A 23434-nucleotide genomic window follows, 5' to 3' on the forward strand; every position below is an offset into this window, starting at 1 on the left:
AATGAAACAGTAAGTTGAATGGAGTGGAACAAATTTTCAAGAGGGCCGCAATACATTCATCGAGGCCTGTGCCTTAAAAACTCCACTCTTTCAATTAACATTGACTATTTTCAATCCTTAGTAAAGAAATAAGAAGGTATATCATATTTACTTGTTTTAAACTTTTTTCATTGATTTCTTCAGTTACTTCCTAGTTTGCATGCCTAGGAAAATTATGTCATAAATCCCAAGAGTCTTCAGGAGGTGAGGAGGGGCTTTCTCAGCAAAGCACACCCTCCTGCCTACATGCCTGAGCTAAGTGCAAATGAATTCCAGGATTTAAATGCTACATGAATCATCTGCCCTTACTCAAGACGGCCATAGCCAGAAATGCTAGGAAGCGTTTTTTTAAGATGATTTCTCAGCAAAATAAAACATGGAGACATGGATGAATGGGGACGTTTACTTTGAATACTGAAAATTTATGAACTAATGTTCTTGTTTTGTGGCATTCAGATATTGTGTAGATCTGCTTTAATTTCCCCCAAAAAAGGATTATAGCACTTTGGTATATCATAGTAATAACTGCAACTTACAACATGTTGTACCAGAGAAAGGGACCATAAATAATTTATTGAAGTATTACACAGCTAAATTACGTACAGAAATATTTATTTTGTCAACTGGAGAATAGCTGGGCCCTCTTTTAGTTAAATTACTTAAACCACTGAGGACCACAAAGAAGGGCTAAGAGGGCTGCATGTTGTTCGATATTAAAGGTATAGAACTGTGGTTTCCAAAGTGCAGCTCTGGGGCCAGATGCGGCCCTTTGTTTGTCTTTATCTGGCCCTTGAGGCATTATTCCTACCACTGACACCAACAATTAGGCATAATTGCTGCCATTGACACCAACAATGGGGTACTAATAATACCAACCATGGGACATAATGCCTTTCACTGACAACAAAATGGGGCACTATTCTTTCCAATGACACCACCTATTTCTCCCCCTAATCGGGCATTGTTTATTCACACTGGGCACAGTCTGCCCCCCCTAAAGTCTGGAGGACAGTAAACTGAGACCCCTGGTATAGAAGAACCCGAGTGGCCTACACAGAGCCCTGACCTCAACTCTACTAAACACCTTTGTGATTAATTGGAATGCCAATTGCGAGCTAGGTCTTTTCATTCAACATCAGTACCTAGGGAGGGTATCGGGGAGTACCTAGTACAAATGTTCATATCACTCAGAGGTCGTTTTGAAGCATTTATTCATTAAGAGCATCAAAATACAGTCAAAGCATTTCAGGGGAACGACCCCCTTCCTTCCTCAACGTTGAGTAGTGAATGTTATTACAATCACAATGAGTTGCATAAATGGCACATAACTGCCAGCTGGATTTATCAGTTTATCAGTACCTGGCCTTACAAATATTTACTGGCTGAATGTGCACAAATTGTGGAGAATGGTATAACCACAAAGGGAAAAAAATAAAACTTAACTAGGAGTATCAAACTCCAGAGCAAATAGGCACCTTCAGGTGATGTGGTCCTTCAAGGTAGGTACACATAGAGCACACAGCACTCATGTTAGGATTTGACTCTGCTGTCAAACACTGGAGCCCCTGTTGAGAATCCAAGGAAAGCAATGTCTGTGGACAAGGAATGATTGTATTTTAAATTCTAACTGGTATGAAAGGCTCAATCTTGCTGCAGATCTGAAGGCACAATAAAAACCTCCAACTGTTAAAAGTGCTTGTTGTAGATTAGATTTGTCACCTCTATGCTACAGAAGGAAGCAGCAGAATGAATAGAGTGGCAGTTTCTTAAAACTGGCTATACACCGAGCCAATTTCAGCTAGTTTCTGGTGGGAGGGTGGCCATGCTGATCCACTCCATTCGACAAAAGATCGACTCAAATTCTAATTTTGTTGAAGTCAGCTGCTGGAAAATTTTCAACTGAACAGCAGCTGCATCCAATCAGATACAGGGACTGTTTGAGTATTCTGACATCCGGCAACGTCAGCTGTTAGAATACAATAGCATAACTGGGGAATTCGTCCATCTATGTGGTTAGATTTTTTTTTACTCAGCTTGTATCCTAAACAAAAGAAATCTCACAGTGTATTGCCAGCTTTAAGCTTCTACCGAATCTCTGTCCAGTCAGCAAGCTGGGGTGTGTTTTGGATCAAGTTGTGCTAAAAGGGATCTGAATTTTTTTCTGCCTGGCAGGGGTGTCCTGATCATAAACCTGGCTGCACAGCATTAAAATTATTTTTGTAGATAAAAAAGTTACTATTTAAAGTATGTCACCATTTAGCTGCTTGCCTGTCATTCGACTTACCATCCTGACTGCTCTATGCTGGTGAAAGAAGAAATCAGAATAGTTGTTATGGGTAACAGTCTTTTAATTACCATTTTTGCATTGCCGAATCAAATATATCAGATACAGATTATATTGACGTGGCTAAAAGTCTCAGAACATAAAATATCCCAATAGTTACATTTCCCCAGACCGGTTCAAAATAGGTCAATTGAAAGTCAAAATCTTCAGCAACTATACCGTTCATACAGCACTTGGAAATCCCCCCAACTAACTACAAGCCTAAGACCCAGCCCTGCCTCAGTTAAATCCTCAGACATAATTTTCCCTTAAAGTACTAACTGCATTTCCTTCCCCAATCAGTTTAGCCGCAGGATTATTAAGGATCAGTGAGATTGTGAAGAAGTAATGAGAGGGGACCTAACAGACATATTACAGGGAAACCTTTAATTGGGATTAAAAAGCTGATTTATTTGAAAGAGACAGTTCTTAGATACACAAGGGAAATACACAATTACTTTTCTTTGGCTTTCCATGGCTTAAGGGACAAATAAAGGAAGGAAACACACTATAATGATCTTACAACTTGTAATTAACTAAAATTGTAGTTATGTTTTAAGCCGATTTGCCAGCTGAAATTCTTTGGCTTCAGTAATATTCACAAACCCAAAAAAAGACAACATTAAAAAACAGTGACACTATGGAGACATCTCACACTACTTCACTTAAATAACATAAACCTCCATTTTGTGTTGTCCAATGGGTATACGTTTACAATGGCAGTTTTGGGCTATATCAGGTGAGAGTCCACATAGCAATGCAGAATTATACAAAAAAGAACCAGAAGAAAAACACTTCTGGGTTGTCTGGCTTGAACCAATATTGAGTGAACGCTATGGTATTCTTGCTATATTGTTGGATGTTATAGGATAAATCACAGTATGGTGATAAACTCCTTAGTCTGCAATGGAATCACCTTTTTATGCGTAATGGTGTCTATGAAGATCGGAATAGAAAGTTTGTGTGAAACAAAATATAATCAGCGCAGTATTGGAAAAACTTAGTACAAAATATAATTATATATATATATATATATATATATATATATATATATATATATATATATATATATATATATATATATATATATATATATATATACACACACACTCAGTGCAAACAAAGCAAATAGATTTTTTAATAACCTTCAACTAGATTTATTGTGATTGCTATCAACACCTATCACAGTGTATCCACATGTGACTCTCAAATAAAATACAAATGAACAAAACTAGTGTAGGGCAACCAATATAAAACATATTCACTGTATGATCAAAAGTCCCAATATTGTGAAAATTCCAACGTTGTGCATCTCTGGGTGATATTTCATAAAAATATAAAAAATTCATGATATCCAGTGACTACCACCTCTAGCTAGAATGCCTGCTCACCTCCAAAATGTTGACCCCACTACAGAGTCCAAAACGCATGATAGTATGTCTCTCAGAATGCCACAGGATAAATCCCCCTCTTGGCATCCCTGGACCACGCTGACCTCCTCTTGGGATCTCAATCAATCATGTATGGCCATAGAATAGCAAGGGGGAACCATAGTGCTCTCGGTTTTGAATATTTATTAAAATACTCACATAAATATGTGAAAAACATGCATATCATCAACCTTCCATGTTGACGTAAAAACGAAAACGAAAAAAAAAAAAAGAAAATAATAACGGCACCTCACACCTGTATGCAGCAATCTTCCTACAAGTGTGAACACTGAGTGTAGAGGTGTTCACACTTGTAGGAAGATTGTTATATAGATATCTTGCTTATCAGCAATCTAATTACTGATGGCTCCCCACCTGCTGAAGAAGCTCAACAGAGGGCGTAATGTGTACAGGTGTGAGGTGCCGTTATTCAGGACGTTTTTTTAGTTTTTATATCAACGTGGAGAGTTGATGATATGCATGTTTTTCACATATTTATGTGAGTAGTTTTAATAAATATTCAAAACAGAGAGCACTATGGTTTCTCCTTGTTATTCTATGACATACTATCAGGCGTTTGGGACTCTGTAGTGGGGGTCATCATTTGGAGGTAAGCAGGCATTCCAGCTAGAGGTGGTCACTGACGTCACTGGAAATCATGATCTTTTTTATATTTTTATGAACTATCACCCAGAGCTGCACAACGGTGGAATTTTCACAATATTGGGACTTTTGATCATATAGTGGATGTGTTTTATATTGGTTGCGCTACACTAGTTTTGTTAAATTGGAATAGAAAGTTTGTCTTGGACCACCTCTGAAAATAAACAGTTTGTGTATGTGTCCTACTGACAGATATCACTCAGACATTGAATGCTCAGGCTAGGCATTCTAGGATTGTGTGTATATGTTCTGTGTGTCTGTATTGTTTCAATACAATCACTTCTGCTGGCACCTTATCTATACCAACAGTCTATATCTCTAAATCCAAACAACCACCATGGATGGTGCAATTGACCGGAAGAAGTACCTGGTTGGCTCATTTATGTAGGCCTAATTAATTACATTTAAAACTTTTTAACTGGCAATGTAGATTAAGCTGCAAATACTTGTATATGTTTTGAGAAAGATCCATAGCTTCCCCTAACTGCGCTAAACAGTGTGGATTGATGAATCTCCCGCTGCCAGCTATTGTATTCTGATAGCCAGCATCTTATCCATTGGAATACCCAAACACTAACTACAGCTACTATTCGGGCCGACTTTTTTCCACCCGGCTCAATATTTGGCCCATTCACAGGAATTATACTCTACTTTATTATAGGCTTACCTGTAGGTACAAGTCAAAATGTGAACTTTACTTCAACTTTAATCATAGCTCACATTCACAGGAATCGCCTGAAACCCAAGCCGTGTTTGGCCAACTTGACATTTCAGACTACCTATATCCTAATGAACACAACCATGCTGCAGGCTAAGCAATAAACATATAAACTTATGGTATAATTCAACCACAAAATGGCCCTCTACGCTATTTGTAGGTCGCAGATTGGCTTTATAATATCAGAATGTAGGACCAAAGTTGAAATATTTGCATACATTTTAATGCAAAGCACAATGTTATATAATACTTTGTATGTTTCCAGGAAAACTGAAAGCATGATGTTTTCACAAACAGGAGCGCAATGTGTTTTAGCATGCATTTTACTATGAATGCTAAAACCTCTTACAGACATCAGTATTTTGCTCATTTACACAACAGGATCATCTTGTTCTTTGTTAATGGTTAGGGCACAGCATAGATACTTACTATGTGCTCTCCAAGAAGGAAAAGCCTAAACTGAAAGCAGAGTGCCTCATCAAAACCTGTGCCTGGGGAAGAGCTAGAACCAGCTAGCCAAACAACACGTGAACAAACACACATGAGAGTGCACCTTTTAAGTAAGCTGGCAATGTTTGTTCTGTGAATTCAGAGGTAAAGATCTGTCCTAGTTCCCATACTAATCCTGGCAAAGGCTTTATCATTGCACTAATGGGAAGGTGTTCTAGAACTGTGAGCAAAATTGTCATTTACTGGTTAACTAAAAAATTGTGTGGTCAAAACTTAAAAGTATACTTAAAAGGTACAATATTATTTTTTAGTTTTGGATATAGTAGAGAGGGATAAGAAAATCTGTCAGTGCCCCCGTTAGGGAGATTCACCCTCTCTGTTTCTCCTGTTAACCATTATCCCTGAAAGTGAAAGTAAAAGAAAATCCCAAACTTTGGGTTGTCCCCAGAAAAGTAACAGAGGGGAAAACTTCCTATGGGGACCCTAGTTCTGGTGACCTGGAGGTCACCAAGGGATTCTCTTAATTTGCAGGGATTTCTTCTTACTTCCTGTTTTGGTTATGGAACAGGAAGTGATGGGAAATCTTCCCAATGGGAAACAGATGTCAAAAATAAACCTTACAGGAGTTATAACCCCCCCTTACTCTAAGTTTTGCCTATAGTTCTCCTTTAAGGATTAATAATATAATGCCCAGGTTAGATTTTGGTTTTCACAGTACGCTTTCACTTCCCCATTGAGGGTAATGCGTAAGCCAGAGTTTTATTTTGCTACTGAAAGATTCTGCCTCCAGTGGATATTTCTCCTCCTCCTTCCGCTTCCACTAAGCACCTCCTCCGCTGTATTGGCCAGTTAGACTGCACCACCCTTCCCTCACCATCTACCATGTCTGCGTCCTTCTACCTTTACCATCCATCAAGCCTGCAATCCCTTCCACACTGTACTGCACACACCACCCCTCTTTTTTGGCCACCCCTTTACCATCATATCTGTACGCCTTCTCTCACCATGACTGTGTGTGTTTCCCCTGCACTTACTCCACATGCCCATCCACCCCAGCTTTTGCTGTTCTGTGAAACACAATGCCCCTCAACCTTACTTTCCACCTGCTCTCACCACTGTAGGCACACTAATTGACCTTGAGGTGTGTAAAAACGTAACTTTTGGACCTGAAACTTATTTAGTAACTGAACCGGATGAAGTATCAATTAGTTTGCTTAAAAACACCTAACATGTTACAATTTAACTGTACAAAGTCCTTTAGATCTTCCAATAACTAAATAGTGTAAGGGCTTTCATTACTTTCATGAGGAAATTGAATGGATTGTTTAATTAGGTTGCATTACACTCTAGTTTTGGGGTATCTATATAATAAGAAATCAGTAACAAGTATAGTCAGCTTAAAGTGTTACATTTCTTTTTTAAATTAAAATGATAAACATGTTATACTCACCTGTTCTGTACAATGGTATTGCACAGAGCTGCCCCAATTCTCTACTTCTGGGGTCCCCCAATGCCAATCTTGGCTCCTCTACTCCATAGGCCCCCACAGCAAGCCGCTTGTTATGGGAGCACATGTGCGTGCTTACTCCCGAGCTGCATGTGTCTATGGAGCCGCACTCCATAGACACACACAGCGCAGCTTGGCCCAGCTCCCCTCTTCCTCCTCACAGCATTTGACGACAGAAGGAGCTATTAGCTCCTGCTGCTGCCCAAGTCCCTGTGCGAAGAGGAAGAAAGAAGAGAAGAGATCCAACTGTGCAGAGCGCTAAATCGACTGAAGACTCAGGTAAGTATTTAGGGACATGGGCGAGGACAGCAAAAAGTAAAACACTTTTTACCTTAACGCAGGGAATACATTAAAGTAAAAATAAATGTTTTGCTTTTAGAACCACTTTAAGGCTAAATACATTGCTGGCCATTTATTCTATGTGCTGCCCTCAAAACTAGATGTGGGCCTTGGAGGAAAAGTGCAACCAGGACCACTGGATATGCCAAAAATGGTGGCATATAGGCTTGGAAATGCGACCTCTTATTTAACTGATTTTCCTTGATCTTTAACCTCTACAGCCTACAGCAGATCCAGGGAAAACAGTGTACACGCACAGTTTATTTTTTTTTAAAACTATCTAAATTATTCACAAAGAATACGAATTCCAAACTAGAGTAATGCATGTTAAACAATTAAGAATCAGCATGATTTATTTTCTGACAAGTTGTTATGCCTTACTACACCTAAAACAACTTTTTATAGAACGAGGCCTGGTTCACACTGATGCGACAAGCGCTCCGACTTTGGAGCACTTGTCGCATCAGAAGTCGGACCCCATGTATTGCAATGGAACAGTTCTAATCAGTGTGATTTGAGTTGCTCCGACTTAAAAAATGGTTCCTGCACTACTTTTGGTCCGACTTTGATACAACTTGCATTGACTTCTGTTAAAGAAATCGCAGTGGGGTCACGTGGAAGTTGCGGGGAGTGTGAACCCGGGCTTAGGCAGATTGTGGTAAACTAAGTGTTGTTTTAAAAGGCAGAAAGGTCCTTTGGAAAAACACAAGGAAGGGCTGTATAGTAAATGTATGTATTTGCGCATTTTCATTCAAACGCAAAATACATGTAAAAATTCTTCTAGCCTTTCTTGGATTGCGTCGTACATGCGTATTTGTACTTATATGAATGTACACGCATAAAATACTGTTCAGCAATGCATATTTTTGTTTTTTTTACTGATCTATCTGCAGCACAAGTTTATGCTCCTGTGAGTACTGGTGCATTAAAAACAATGGGCTGCACCTATTAAAAAAAAGCCTGAATGCATAATACAATTGGAAAGAGCATATTTTCAAGCATTTTAATTCAATGGAGACTTTTCACATTATATCAATTTATAAAGGATTAACCTGTTTTGGGTGGACTGTATCAGGGCCCATCTTCCACCAGGCTGATAAACCTCTACAAGTCTCTGGGATTTTTTATGGAGAAAAGGGGAATTTGATAGGGCTGTTTGAGAACAACACTGTATTATATATGGACTTGGTCTTTCATTAAACGGTGAAAAGACCAACGATATTCAGTAATCCACAGCTAAGTACTGTTGTGGTTGACATTAACTTTAGTGATAAAATACAGAACTCTGCCATCATTTATCTTCAATTAATTTAGTACACAATTTAAAGTTTTTAGTTTTTATCTCTACAAGTTCCCTAAGTCTGTTTGGCTTAACAGCTATGTACAGTAACACAGCCTATGTGAATGTATAGTGTTTGTGTCAGGAATGCAGCCCATACATTCTTCTATGTGACAGTACAGAGATCTCCGTGTCTGACATCTACCAAAGCTTGAGGGCTACCTGGAGAAAACCTGATGAGGGCTGGACATCATGCTTGGATTTGGTCTTCTGTCTTTAGGGCTGTATGTATAATAAACCCATATAATGGGACAGTATTGAGGGCTCTTTATGCTTTCCTCATATATCTACACAATGGCCCTGCGACAAAAGTAGTAAGTTCTAGCACTTTCTATTAAACTGTCAGCTGGAAGCAGATTAAAGCTGGTCATATGGATAGAATTTCAAACAAAAACTCTTAGGAAAAGTCTGTATGAAATTTCTCAGAACATTCACATGTTGCTCAAAAGATTTAGCTTGCTTTTAACATATGGTTTTGGAATGAATGGACTTTACTGAACTAATACTACATACACATGTTATGAATGCGTTAATTCAAGAAAAATGTTCCATCCTGCTTCTTAAAATTTTCTCACTTTGGTTCAGAAACAAACACAATTCTAGTAGCACAATTTCTAGTCGTCTGTAGGACAGAAGTGACTGGTGGGCTTGCAGTAGCCTCACCCAGCCAAAAGCTAACCTTAAACACATAGATTGAGCAAACAGATACCTCCATCCACAGTAAACACTGTGGATGGAGGTATCATCCTTGCCTGATTTTGTATTTAGACAGGCGCTGTTTCTGCAACATTACGAATATATGAAGAGTGGCTGTAATTTTGTGGAGCTGGGTGGTGCTCAAAGCACCACCCGTGACTTGAATTTTCGACCAATTGCCACTGAATTGGCCAAAATTAGAGCCACATATGGCCAGCATAAGAAACCTGATATAACATAAGAAGGAGACAGGAAAGATGGACTCTACACAACATAACCAAACTCCGATCATGTGTCTCAAAATTTCAGATCATCAGTATTTCATGAGCAAATAAAACATTCAAGCTATCATAAGCTAGCAAGTATACTTAGAGATGCAAAGCTCTTATAACAGAGCTGTTGCACGGTGGTAAGGCACACTTTAATGAATGCAACACCGCAACTCACGAAATTTAATGTCACGTGCTTTGGTGTGCTGTGCTGTACTAAACATACACTACAGGGTTACTGTCCCTGCATTGTCTGGGATGATGCCGAGGCTCCGCCCATTGACTGGAACTTTGGGATAAAGAGGGAAGCGCTGGAGCCAGTCGGAGCGAGGTTCTGCAATCCCCTAGACATAATGAGCAGTTTGCAGCTTGGTGGGTAGAGGGGCACTGCAAGGGTGGATTTTTTCATTTTCATACAGTTGGGTTTTAAAGCCTTTGGATTTATAAAACAATCAAGCAACAAGCATTTACAAAAGTGACGCCTGGCAATAGCATCCTATGTATGTTCCCAGCAAAGGTTCTCTTTAAAAATGTCAAGGCAAGAAAAAAACAAAAAACAAATAGTACATCAAGTTTTAGCCCTTTAAACGTGCTGTAAGTACAGAAAAAATAACTGCTGATGTGGCAGAAATATGGTGTGCTCCTACCTTCCTCTTTGACATGACAACACAGTGTATTTTTAGCCCCCGGTGTCTTTGCATGCGTTGTCAGCCCTGCCTACTTCATTTCTGATGGATTACAAAGACCACAGACCTCGCCTCAACTCCATAACTCCTCCTCTTCTCCATAATTCCTCCTCATCTCCATAACCCCTTGTTGTGCACAGGCAGTGATCACAGGACGTTATCAACTCTCAAGAGTTATGTCAAAATCAACAGGTCTTTTTTTATACTTTTGGAAGACATATAACAAAACTATTTGAAAGGTATATTTAGCGGACCAAATGGAAGCGAACAGGAGAAGTTTATGGCCATCGTTTACATTAATTTAAGCATGCTGGTGACTGTTTTTTATGATTGTGCTGCCGATTAAAAAAATTCCATCACGCTCAACATAAATGTATAAAAATAGACAACTGACTGGTGTCTTTGTGTTATCAATACATACCATTCAGAAAGCCCCAATAACATCACTAAGGTCCCATTCACACCTGAGCGTAACGTTTTCAGGCAGAAAGTCGCACGTTTTTGCCGCAATTTTGTACAGGTCAAAAGGTCACCAATGTAAAAGGCAGAAAAACGCCCAAATCTGCCTAAAAAAAAAAAGTTTCAGAACTTGTTTGAGCTTCAGACGTTTTGGAGCTTCTGGCTTCAGGCGTTTTGGAGTGGAGATGTGAACCATCTCCATAGAGAATAATAGATTTTTTCCCCTCCAGCATTTTGTAGCTTCAGGCTTCAAGCTACAAAAATGCTCAGGTGTGAATGGGGCCTAAACTCTGGTTCATCAGGCTGAATTCTCAAGAATATTGGCTTCTAAAATCTTTCTTGATTCTTAAAACTTTTTAAAGATGTTTCTATAATTTTAATAGCAATCCATACAGTAGCTTACTACCACCTTACTTCCTCATCCACACCCAAGATCACTACCTTTATGAACTAAATAAGCTTACTTACCACTCAGCACAGCTGTTGTGTTCTCCAGTGCATGGCAAGCAGCAAAAAGGAGCCCTACAAAAAGAGAAAAAATATATATATATATAAGAACATATTTTACATAAACTTTTCTATGATACATTTTTTTAAAGGGTTATTCCAATTAAAATAGACATTTCAGTTTTTGATAGGTGCTGAGAGTACTACAAAGTTACTAGTGAAATTTCTGCAGTTGAGTTCCTGGACATGCATGTACAATGCTGAGACCATTATGAGCGGGTTCCGCTCTGTGTGAGGATGTTAAAAACATTTTTTACTATACTATTTAGAATGGAATTCATGAAGCGTGTCATAAATCCTGCGGTACTACTACGTAAATTTTATAGAATTTGTTGCAATTTTGACAGAACATTTGCAAGCATCTCTCTCGAAGTGAGTTGTACAGGCAGAGAAGCTTTTAGAAAACATTGGGAGAGTAAGGCAGCCCATCGAGGATTCTTTTTATTTTCATTTAACCAGTGGGTGGAAAAAAAAAAAAAGAGCTTGATCCCCCCCATCCACACATTTGAGTTGGAAGGGGGAATCCTCCCGATCTGCCTTTGTATTTTGACAGTGGGGAGACTTCCCTGCTGTCAGAATAAACTGACCGGCACTGCCATTATAGCTGACGGCACTGATTGATTAGCAGGGTGCTGCTCAATCAGTGCCGTCAGCAGGGTGGTCATACAAAAAAAAAAAACGGCAGATCGATTCTGTACAACCACACTGCCCATGCTTGGGTCGAAAATTCCACCTGCTGAACCAGACACATTTCTATCTATGTATGGCCAGTTTAAAAGGAAATGTATAAAATATCAGTTCCTGGGGAACCTGAAGACAAATTTTGTCACACAATTGTCTTGACAATAATTACACAATCAATAATTTACTCTAACAGAAAAGAGGTGTTGTTTTCCTCCATCTTCCTTATTACTGATATGGTGACATTTCTTTATAAATTTGTTGCAACAATAGTGCTATACAGTAAAAAAGTGTCACCATTTAGAATTACTTGAATTTGTCACAAACATCAGTGCCAACAATAAAATCGCTGTAGGGTTTTCATGTATTTGGCACAAGTTTTCGGACTACATACACACCACCAGAAATGTGTTACAAATACCTTATTGAATCAACCCCAATATTGAAAGGTGTACATGAACAGGAGTCTGAATTTCTGGCAGGGAGATCATTGTGTTTAAAGAGAAAGTGCAGTCTGCTCACATAATTTGTAATAAAAACATCTTTGCCATTCTGAAGCTTTCCTGCAACCACTTTGCATATTATTTTATATATACTGTGATTTTGTACTTGCCAAATATGCTGCAGAAATCTCCCTCCACTAAGTCTGGCTGCAACAATTTTAGCTGTGGGCAGCTGAAGCTGCTGCCTGTTGACATCCAGGATTTACACAGACACACGCCTCCAGCTCTGCAGCTCTCATTGGCCCTCTTATGACTCATTCCCCTCCCTTCCTGGCAAACTCTCATGAAAGTGAGAGAGAGAGCTGTGCATGATGTCATAAGCCTAGGCTTTTTCCCAGACAAAAAACAGGAAGTGGGCTGTATAAGGTATTTACTGAGCAGAAAAAAAAATGTTTTACTACCCAAAGTTAAAACAACAAGGACAAAAGATTTAATAGATGGAAAGATGAAAAAATGACTGAAGGTCCACTTTAAGTATCCAAAAAAAGTAGAAATCAAGGGCTGACTCAGGCCACCGGGCTCCATTTACAACTAAAATATCAATTTATGTCCTAGGGTGACAATACTGCCCCTACATAGATAGTTGAAAAAAAGACACAAGTCTATCCAGTTACAGTATAAGTGAACATTGTTACATTTAGGCCCCTTTCACACGAACGGACCGTTCAGGTCTGCCTGTCAGTTTTGTCGGCGGACCTGAACGGACATTCCATGTTAGTCTATGGAGCGACAGATGTCAGTGGTGACATGTCCGCTGACATCCGACCCGGTCCGATCCGCTAAAATCAGATGGATGGCCCTACGTTTGCATCGGTCCCTGGCGGATCGGATGAGATCTGATGAAAACAGACATGCTGTCCGTTTTCGTCCCATCTCTCCATAGCAACCAGCGGCGCTCGACAAGCCCCTCCCCGCTCAGTGAGCAGAGAGGGACCTGTCATCCACCGGCTCAGCGGAGATCAACGGAGAGATCTCCCACTGAGCTGGCGGACAGAGGCGGACTCCGGGGTAGCGGATCCGCCTCATGAGAATGAGGCCTAAAACAAGAAGCGTTACTAGCAGGATCACAAGGTAAAAAGAGAAAAAAGGTGTGAAAAAAAAAAAAAGAAGTGCAGCCACTAGGACTAGTAAGCTGCAGTATATTAAATTTTTGCTTTTTGCATTTAGATACCCTTTCAGTACAGTTGCTTTGATGTCAGTATCAGTCCAGCCCATAAATTAATCTAACATATTTATGCAGGAACAACATTTATAAAAACTGTAATTTAAAATTACCAGTTCCAAATGATACTTACCTAATAACCCTAACTACCACCCTATGCAATTTATAGCCCTATTGCAGACCACAGATCAGTAGGTGCTCCAGACCAAGAGGCGCTCCAGACCAGGAGGCGCTCCAGACCAGGAGGCCCTCCAGACCAGGAGGCCCTCCAGACCAGGAGGCGCTCCAGACCAGGAGGCCCTCCAGACCAGGAGGCGCTCCAGACCAGGAGGCCCTCCAGACCAGGAGGCGCTCCAGACCAGGAGGCGCTCCAGACCAGGAGGCCCTCCAGACCAGGAGGCGCTCCAGACCAGGAGGCCCTCCAGACCAGGAGGCGCTCCAGACCAGGAGGCGCTCCAGACCAGGAGGCGCTCCAGACCAGGAGGCCCTCCAGACCAGGAGGCCCTCCAGACCAGGAGGCGCTTCAGACCAGGAGGCCCTCCAGACCAGGAGGCGCTCCAGACCAGGAGGCCCTCCAGACCAGGAGGCCCTCCAGACCAGGAGGCGCTCCAGACCAGGAGGCCCTCCAGACCAGGAGGCCCTCCAGACCAGGAGGCGCTCCAGACCAGGAGGCCCTCCAGACCAGGAGGCCCTCCAGACCAGGAGGCGCTCCAGACCAGGAGGCCCTCCAGACCAGGAGGCCCTCCAGACCAGGAGGCGCTCCAGACCAGGAGGCCCTCCAGACCAGGAGGCCCTCCAGACCAGGAGGCGCTCCAGACCAGGAGGCCCTCCAGACCAGGAGGCGCTCCAGACCAGGAGGCGCAGCCTACACTGAGAAGAATGGCGCTGCTCTCATCCAGGTCTGATACTGCATATGCCTACACTTTAACTATTTCCCTTATCCTTATTTCAGATAACTTAAAACTAGCAATACCTAAATACATAACAAGCAAGCTTGCATTAGACGCTCAAAAAAAAAATAAAGGATAAAAATATAAAAAAGTAGAAATATTATAACACTAAGGGGTGTGTTGTATTTAAAAAAAAATGCAGCGCTATTCATGCTCTTAAACTGCATTTGTTTGGTTTGAATGGGGGCAAAATAAAATGTTACTAGGTAATTTTCTTTCCAGGTTGAATGTTATACATTTATGCAGAACAGAGTGAATCATGAAAATACACACCCCTAGGTGTAAACTATAATAAAAGAAAGTAGGGTTCCCCATAGCAAGAAATGTTTTATTTTTTTGCTGGAAATTGAAAATGTTGTTTATTTTTTGTTTGACAATAAAAACAAATATCTGACCAATTGCTACTGGCAATTAAATATATTTTTACATGACTTCTTAAGACCAACGTCAAAATAATTTGCACAGTAGATGTTTTTCTAGCTTAAAAAGATTACTTATGAAGTGCTATTCAAATATGGTAAGTACAAACACATATTTGCTCCAACCAATAAAAAGCAAATCAGAAAACACGTTTACATGGGTTAAATTGCTGAAAAGCTGACATGGGATCAGTAACTGCCCATCGCAGGTCTTTGCACTAAAATAATGAATTGAATCCTATATGTAAAATTCCTAGTTCCACCCATTCACTACTGTTTGTAAAGTAAACTAGGTTTTCCTTGTGGTTATTAGTCATCCGGAAACGCTTATTTGCATGGGTGTCACAAGCAGAATGCACCGCTGTGCACTTTGTTATTTCCAATCAAGCATCATCTTACTACAAGCTCAAACATACGTATATGACACAAGCCACATAGCTGGACACAATTCATACTTCTCTATAGGCTTCTAGCTAGCTCCCAACCCTTATTTCTTCCCAAGAATCTCACATTCAAGCTCCATTTATGACATGATGTGTTGGAAAATCTTATGTCCGACAAGGTTACATCTGACCAAACTCCCAAGCCTCTGATGTTGCTAAAAATGGTTATCAAAAAGGTTTCTTTTTGAAAATCTATTGTATATTCTTCTACAAAGAGAATAAAGCTCAGTGGGCCAGGAAGCCCACACCAAAGCTAGCCCCACATCTCTCATCTAAAGACTCGTACACACGATGAGAATATCAGACGAATGATTGTCCTTTTTTTTTTCTTTTGCATGTCAGAATTGTATCGAAAATGAAGAGGAAAATTAAAATATATGCAAATTCTCGTACGACAGAATACAACTTTGGAAGTGATGTAATGTGTTGTATTGTAATGTATTCTGTCCTTTCTGAGCATGCGCACTCTTGGTCTTCTGATTTTTTTCGGACAAATATTGTACTGATTAAAAGAATATCGTATGTTCTGGTATCGTACGAGAAAAATGTTGGTGTTTGTACCTTTAAATATTTTCGCATGACCCCCGCCACCTATTCACTATGTTGTGTGATACATTCTTCTGAACTCCGTACTCCTGACTGTTACACACTCCTGAACCCTGCGCTCTATATAGTTTGTTATCTTCATACTCCTGCAATATGTTGTATGTGACATACTTTATATTAGCCCCCCTGTACAGTACAGAATTTCAGCACACGGGGCCCCCACTTTCATGTTTACTTATGGTCCCATTTTGTCTAAAACTGGTCCGGACCTCATCAAGGGAGCATTAAACAGCACTAAAGAACTGCAGTGGTGTAGTTATCACATTTATTAAGTGTGGCAAAGTCATACTTCATTTGAGCTAGAACAGAGGGCTGTGCTAAAAATGCTCAGAGGAAAAAATAATTTACAAAAGACGTACAATTTCATTTGCCATCTATTCTACCCTGTTGCTTGTGTGTAGACCTCAAGTTGCTTGGGAACTGTATTGTATGTAAATACTTACCAATTTACCAGTTTTCCACGTCAGCGAAACTCTGCTTGTTCCAACAGATACGTGGCCATGCCAATAAGCACAAAGGGTATCCAAGATACAATGAAAAATCTCCTCTAAATAAACTCTCTGCAGATATGGGCAGCCATATAACAGGGCTATTAGTGGTCACAATACAGCATAGATTACTATGGAAAGGCATTTCATTCTATGAAATCTTAGGAGGAGAAAGGTTTACATGACTTGGATTCTGGTGAATATTTTGGATGAACTAACACCTGCACATGGCACCGTTGTCCTGTGTACTCTTTTCCATTCAGACTGTGATGACCCTGCTGCATCGTTCTGAAAACACAGACTGTCAAAATGCTGCAACGTCATAGCAGTCTGTTATTTTTTTAAACTGCAACGTTGAAAAACCCAGATTGTAATGATGCTGCAACATTGAAAATCCCAGGATGTGATAACATTGCAACATTAAAAAACCCAGGATGTGATAACACCGCAGCGCCAAAACACCCAGATTGTAATGACACTGCAGTGTCGTAAAACCCAAACTGTGCTATGCCAACACTGCAGCATTGAAAAACCCAGACTGTGATAATGCCGCACCACCGCAAAACCCCAGAATGATAACGTTGCAATGTTGAAAAACCCAGACTGATAACGCCGCAGCACTGCAATACCCAGACTGTGAGAATTCTGCAGTGTTGAAAAATCCAGATGGTGATAACGCCGCAGCATTGAAAAACCTAGACTGTGGTAACCCTGCAGCGTTGAAAAACCCAGACTGTGATAATGCCGCAGCACTGAAAAAACCCAGACTGTGATAATGCCGCAGAGTTGAAAAACCCAGACTGTGATAACCCTGCAGCGTTGAAAAACCCAGACTGTGATAACGCCGCAGCGTTGAAAAACCCAGACTGTGATAACGCCGCAGCATTGAAAAACCCAATCTGTGATAACGCCGCAGCGTTGAAAAACCCAAACTGAGATAATCCCGCAGCGTTGAAAAACCCAGACTGTGATAACCCCGCGGCGTTGAAAAACCCCAGACTGTGATAATGCCGCAGCACTGAAAAAACCCAGACTGTGATAATGCCGCAGCGTTGAAAAACCCAGACTGTGATAACCCCGCAGCATTGAAAAACCCAGACTGTGATAATGCCGCAGCACTGAAAAAACCCAGACTGTGATAATGCCGCAGAGTTGAAAAACCCAGACTGTGATAATGTCGCAGCACTAAAAAAACCCAGACTGTGATAATGCCGCAGCGTTGAAAAACCCAGACTGTGATAACCCCGCAGCATTGAAAAACCCAGACTGTGATAATGCCGCAGCACTGAAAAAACCCAGACTGTGATAATGCCGCAGAGTTGAAAAACCCAGACTGTGATAATGTCGCAGCACTGAAAAAACGCAGACTGTGATAATGCCGCAGAGTTGAAAAACCCAGACTGTGATAATGTTGCAGCACTGAAAAAACCCAGACTGTGATAACGCTGCAGTGTTGAAAAACCCAGACTGTGATAACGCCGCAGCGTTGAAAAACCCAAACTGAGATAATCCCGTAGTGTTGAAAAACCCAGACTGTGATAATGCCGCAGCACTGAAAAAACCCAGACTGTGATAATGCCGCAGAGTTGAAAAACCCAGACTGTGATAATGTCGCAGCACTGAAAAAACCCAATCTGTGATAACACCGCAGCGTTGAAAAACCCAAACTGAGATAATCACTGAAAAACCCAGACTGTGATAACCCTGCAGTGTTGAAAAACCCAGACTGTGATAATGCCGCAGCATTGAAAAACCCAATCTGTGATAACACCGCAGCGTTGAAAAACCCAAACTGAGATAATCACTGAAAAACCCAGACTGTGAGAACACCGCAGTGTTGAAAAAAACCCAGACTGTGGTAACGCCGCAGCGTTGAAAAACCCAGACTGTGATAACCCCGCAGCGTTGAAAAACCCAGACTGTGATAAACCGCAGTGTTGAAAAACCCAGACTGTGATAAACCGCAGTGTTGAAAAACCCAGACTGTGATAAACCGCAGTGTTGAAAAACCCAGACTGTGATAACCCCGCAGTGTTGAAAAACCCAGACTGTGATAATGCCACAGCATTGAAAAACCCAGACTGTGATAATGCTACAGTGTTGGAAAACCCAGACATGTGGTGTTATCACAGTCTGAGTTTTTTAACGATGGAGCATTATTACAGGGTAGGTTTTTCGACGCTGCAGCGATAACACAGTATGGGTCTTTCAATGATGCAGCATTATCGCAGTCTGGGTTTTTCAACTTTCAATACGTTTATTGGATTTTAGATAGAAAAACAAGTGTAAACAATCCATACAGCAGCCTGCAAGGCTATCTATTAAAGAATATTACAGTTCAAAATCATGGTGAAATGAATCAGTCGTCATTGTCACTATATCGTATGCTAGAAGACAACAACACACACTAACAGCTTGGAGGAAAAAGAAATACCTCCGTGGCTAAAAATGTTGAGCTTTGCCCAGAAGCCAAAAGATCCTGAACTATTTTAAGTGTCTGGGTGAGCAGATGGGCACGGCTCCCGAACCCGAGCAGACATCAACACACCGCTCCTGTGGGATCAATCTGTAGGTGTGCAGTGTCTCTTGTGGAGCTCAAAGCCATAGGCCACTGCGCCCCAGGCTCTTCACCAGAGGCCAGTAATCTCCAGCTCAAAGCAGGGAAGCAGCAGATACGTAAATCATCAAAGCGTCTAGATAAGAATAGTTTTAAGCTATTATATTATCAACTTATAAACAACTAATCAACTTGGTTAGTTTTCTACTTACCTTATATAATAATAAAAGAGGGAAAGAAGTAGAGGTAGGGAATCCAAGGAATCCCTGAGAGAGAAAGTGTAAAGGAAAGAGGGAAGAAGCAGGAGACCAGGAGTATCTCAAACAGAATCTGTGGTGCTCGGACAGAGGGATATGTTGCTGTACATCGCCCAGGGTTCCCAAATAGCTTCACATTTTGCTAGTTTATCCTGTAGTTTAGCGACTATTTGCTCTTGGGACATGATCCAGGATATTTTCCTCTTGGCCGCCAAAAATGATATATAAGTTTTTTTTCCATGCCCCTGCAAGTGTAATCTTGGCTCCCAGGAGAATGAAGAAGACCAGTGCCTGTATATGTTTGGAAATCTTCCAAACTTTGTGGTTCAAGAGGGCTATGGCAGGATCTTGAGAGATTGCAGTCCCTGTGATTTTCCTCAACACGCAGAAAATGCCAGTATGTCCTTATTCGAGGACATGACCACCAGATATGGAACATTGAGCCCTCCAAACTACACCCCCTAAAGTACAAGAGGGAGGCATCTGGGAAGATCAACGCCAATCTGGGGGGAACGTAGTACCATCTAGTCAACAGTTTAACATTAGCTTCAATTAGAGAGACATTCAAGATACCTTTAGAACGTTGGAACGCTTGAAACCATGAGTTTTGGTTCCATGTATTCCCCGTGTCTAACTCCCAAGCTCGGGCAAGTCTGGGTTTTTCAATGCTGCCGCGTTATCACAGTCTGGATTTTTCAATATGAATAGGAAAGAGCACAAAGGAGGGGAGATATGACCACAGTGCTGGGGTCACTTGCAAGGCTGGAAGTACAGAGGCAGCTGTACTTCCAGGGGAGCTTACACACGATCTTACTTGCCTACAAAGGAAACAATCCATGTTGCATGGGTAAGTGAAAAATATATCAAAAGATAATGAAAACATGCATGGAGCTTTGCTTTTTTTTTTTTTAAACTTTACAGCTACACAAAACAGAAGCAGCCACACCACGGCATGAGCCAATATTCATGAATACACCTTTCAGTTCTGTAGCATGTTAGATGTCTATTGGCTGAATGCTAAATAAAATACATGCACATAACAGGCAGTAAATATATACCCCCACATTGGAAATTATCTAATTTGTATGGACCCATTACTATAACCTATTGTAAAGTGCTATTTAAACGGTTGGTGCTATAAAAAATGTGTATAATTATCTATAGAAAAAAAATGATAATAATTTGACATGTATTATTTCCTTGGCACAGGAAGTCAGGTGAGGACAATACAAATGACATTTTTTTTTTTTATGTTCTGATCTGAGACACCCAGACATTAAAACGGCAACAGTTTGATCTTTCTCCAAGAAATCTATTTGAATGTTTCCCCTTAAGGTGGAAAAAATTCCCAGCTTGCAGTTTAATCCCATTTTCAACGCTGGATTTAACCCTTTAACCCTGCCATAGCCAGCTCTGTTCTTCTATTTATTCTTGAGTTTTTTGCATTTGTATTTTTTGGTTATCCAAAAATAAAACCTTAAAAAAAAAAAATAGTAACCACTTCAGCTCTGGAAGGTTTTGCCCCCTTCCTGACCAGGCCATTTTTTGCGATACTGCACTGCGTTGCTTTAATGGACAATTGCGCAGTCGTGCGACACTGTACCCAAATAACATTGATGTCCTTTTTTTCCTCCACAGATAGAGCTTTCTTTTGGCGATATTTGATCACTTCTGCGGTTATTTTTTGCGCTATAAAAAAAGGCCGACAATTTTGAAAAAAAAAAAAAAAACAATATTTTTTTCTTTCTGCTGTAAAACATATCCAATAAAAAATGTAAATAATCCAATTTCTTCAGCCATTAAGGCCAATATGTATGTATTCTGCTACATGTGTTTGGTAAAATAAATCCCAATAAGCGTATAAATGATCGGGTTGCGCAAAAGGCATAGCGTCCACAAACTATGCAATAGATTTATGGACTTTATTATTGATTTTTTTATTGTTTTTACTAGTAATGGCGGCGATCAGTAATTTTTAGCGGGACTGCGACATCTGACACCAAGGGACACCAATACAGTGATCAGTGCTTAAAAAATGCAGGGAAGGGGTTATTATCAGGGGCAATCAAAGGGTTAAGTGTGATCCTAGGGAGTGCTTTCTAACAGTGGGGGAATGCTGTGACAGGAGGAAAAGAGATCCAGGTTTCTGCTAAGCACAAACACAATATCTCCATTTTCCTCCCTCACAGAATGGCGGTCTGCCTTGTTTACATAGGCAGACCGCTGCTTTTCCTCTCTTGTGTCCAATCGAAGCGGGAGCGGGGGTCCGGCGGCGCGCGCACGCGCCCCAGAGCCAAGGAGAGGAGTCACGTACAGGTACATGATTTTGCACTTAAGGGATGACCTGCCGCAGTATATGTACGTGGGGCAGTCCTTAAGTGGTTAAAGCTGTGTCCAGCCCGAATAGATTAGAATTGGCAGATAGCAGTGCACTTCAAAACCTACCAACTGCCTATGAAGCTCAAGTATTGTGGTTCCTGCATGGGCTCTAGCTCACTCCTTTAAGCGCCCTTTAGTATCCAACCTGGGTTTTAGCTGAATGAGTTGTTTCCTGGACAGACGGTGCCCCTTTCCTAGTGACAACCTATCATTACATTGGAGGAACATGTACAATGCTTAAAAAAGCAATATTCTTTTAAAAAGCATAAAAATTATTTTGGGCTAAAGTGTAATATAATCAGCAAGAGCTGCACCCAAAGATCATCTGAATACATAGAATGATTTTAAAACATATGAAAAATATTGTGCACTTCCTGACAAAAATATTAATCCAATACAGTGCAAATTGTAATGAAGAACTATAGAAAATACGTGAAAAATTCCAATCAATGCAATTATGTGAATAATTATTAAATAATGGTCCATATACAAAAATTGATGTGTCACCAATATGTTCAGAAAAAAAAAGAGGCAACAAAATAGTCCATTTCTTCTATCATGTCGTACATAGTGCACTCCAAAGCCACCAACAGCGTGAAACGTACTGCATATTCCGACTAGTGCCCTCCACCATACCGAAAGCCTCTTACCGGATCAATTGGATCCTCAATTACAGAGATCAAACCAGCATGATACACTGACACTTCCAGGTGTTCTGCGGTTAACTGGATCTGGTCCAATAGATTCCGACCAAAGGTATCCACTGGCTCCAAATGCCTAATTTCTAGGTCACATTTATCTCATACAGCCGCCATGGAGGAAGAGGGACAAAGGACGCACATAGCCTAAATACTGCTGGACGTAGATTTATTATTAAAAAGTAGAAAGGTACTCATAGAAGGTTATACAAAGTAACATTTTGTTCTTTTCTTCCAGTTTCTGGATAAATCATCAGCAAAGATTACAACATGACATCAAAATTCATGATGAAATGTTTATTCTTAGTGACTTTGCCCAAGGCTTCAACAGTTCCTATCTTCTAACTCTTCTTGCAACGGTCAATGTACACATGGCCCACAGACAGACAATCTATAGGTCATTTATTCTCAGACAAAGCAGCAGGTCCAGGGTTTCAGTGAGGAGTGTGGATTAAAAAAAAAAAAAAAAAAAAAAATGTAAATGACTATACATATGAAATGATTTCCATTAGACTGGGTTCACACATGTCCATTTCGAATTGAACGTCCCTTTTCACTCCAAATAAAAAAAGCATTTGTCCAGCAGTTCAGGTGCCTTTTTTATGCAGTTCTGATGCAAATTTCCAAGGCTCAGGACTGGATTTTTGGCACAGCTGCGTTTTCAGTGCTGGCCAATACATAGTAGCTAAAGGGTGTCAACTCCCGTAGTAGGAGAGCAATCCGTACTGAAATCCTGATCTGAATCCTGAACACAACTGAACATATGTGCGATTCAGAAGGGTTCCCATAGAACTCAATGAGCCTGGAATTTGCACCTAAACTGCACCACAGTGCTCAGAAAACACATAGGACTTTTTAAATTTGCA

At 40.7% G+C, this 23434-nt stretch overlaps 1 protein-coding gene across 1 annotated transcript in view; it reads right to left on the reverse strand.

The window, feature by feature from the left end:
- The window catches only part of TGFA (transforming growth factor alpha), a 98898-nt gene that overhangs the window by 34937 nt on the left and 40527 nt on the right, over window positions 1-23434 (reverse strand). The window contains exon 2 of the mRNA XM_073622004.1: window positions 11387-11440. Coding sequence (XP_073478105.1) covers window positions 11387-11440 — 54 coding nt within the window. The remainder of the gene's footprint in view (window positions 1-11386; window positions 11441-23434) is intronic.

The sequence above is a fragment of the Aquarana catesbeiana genome, linkage group LG03 (assembly GCF_042186555.1).
Source record: "Aquarana catesbeiana isolate 2022-GZ linkage group LG03, ASM4218655v1, whole genome shotgun sequence".
In the NCBI taxonomy this organism is placed as follows: Eukaryota; Metazoa; Chordata; class Amphibia; order Anura; family Ranidae; genus Aquarana; species Aquarana catesbeiana.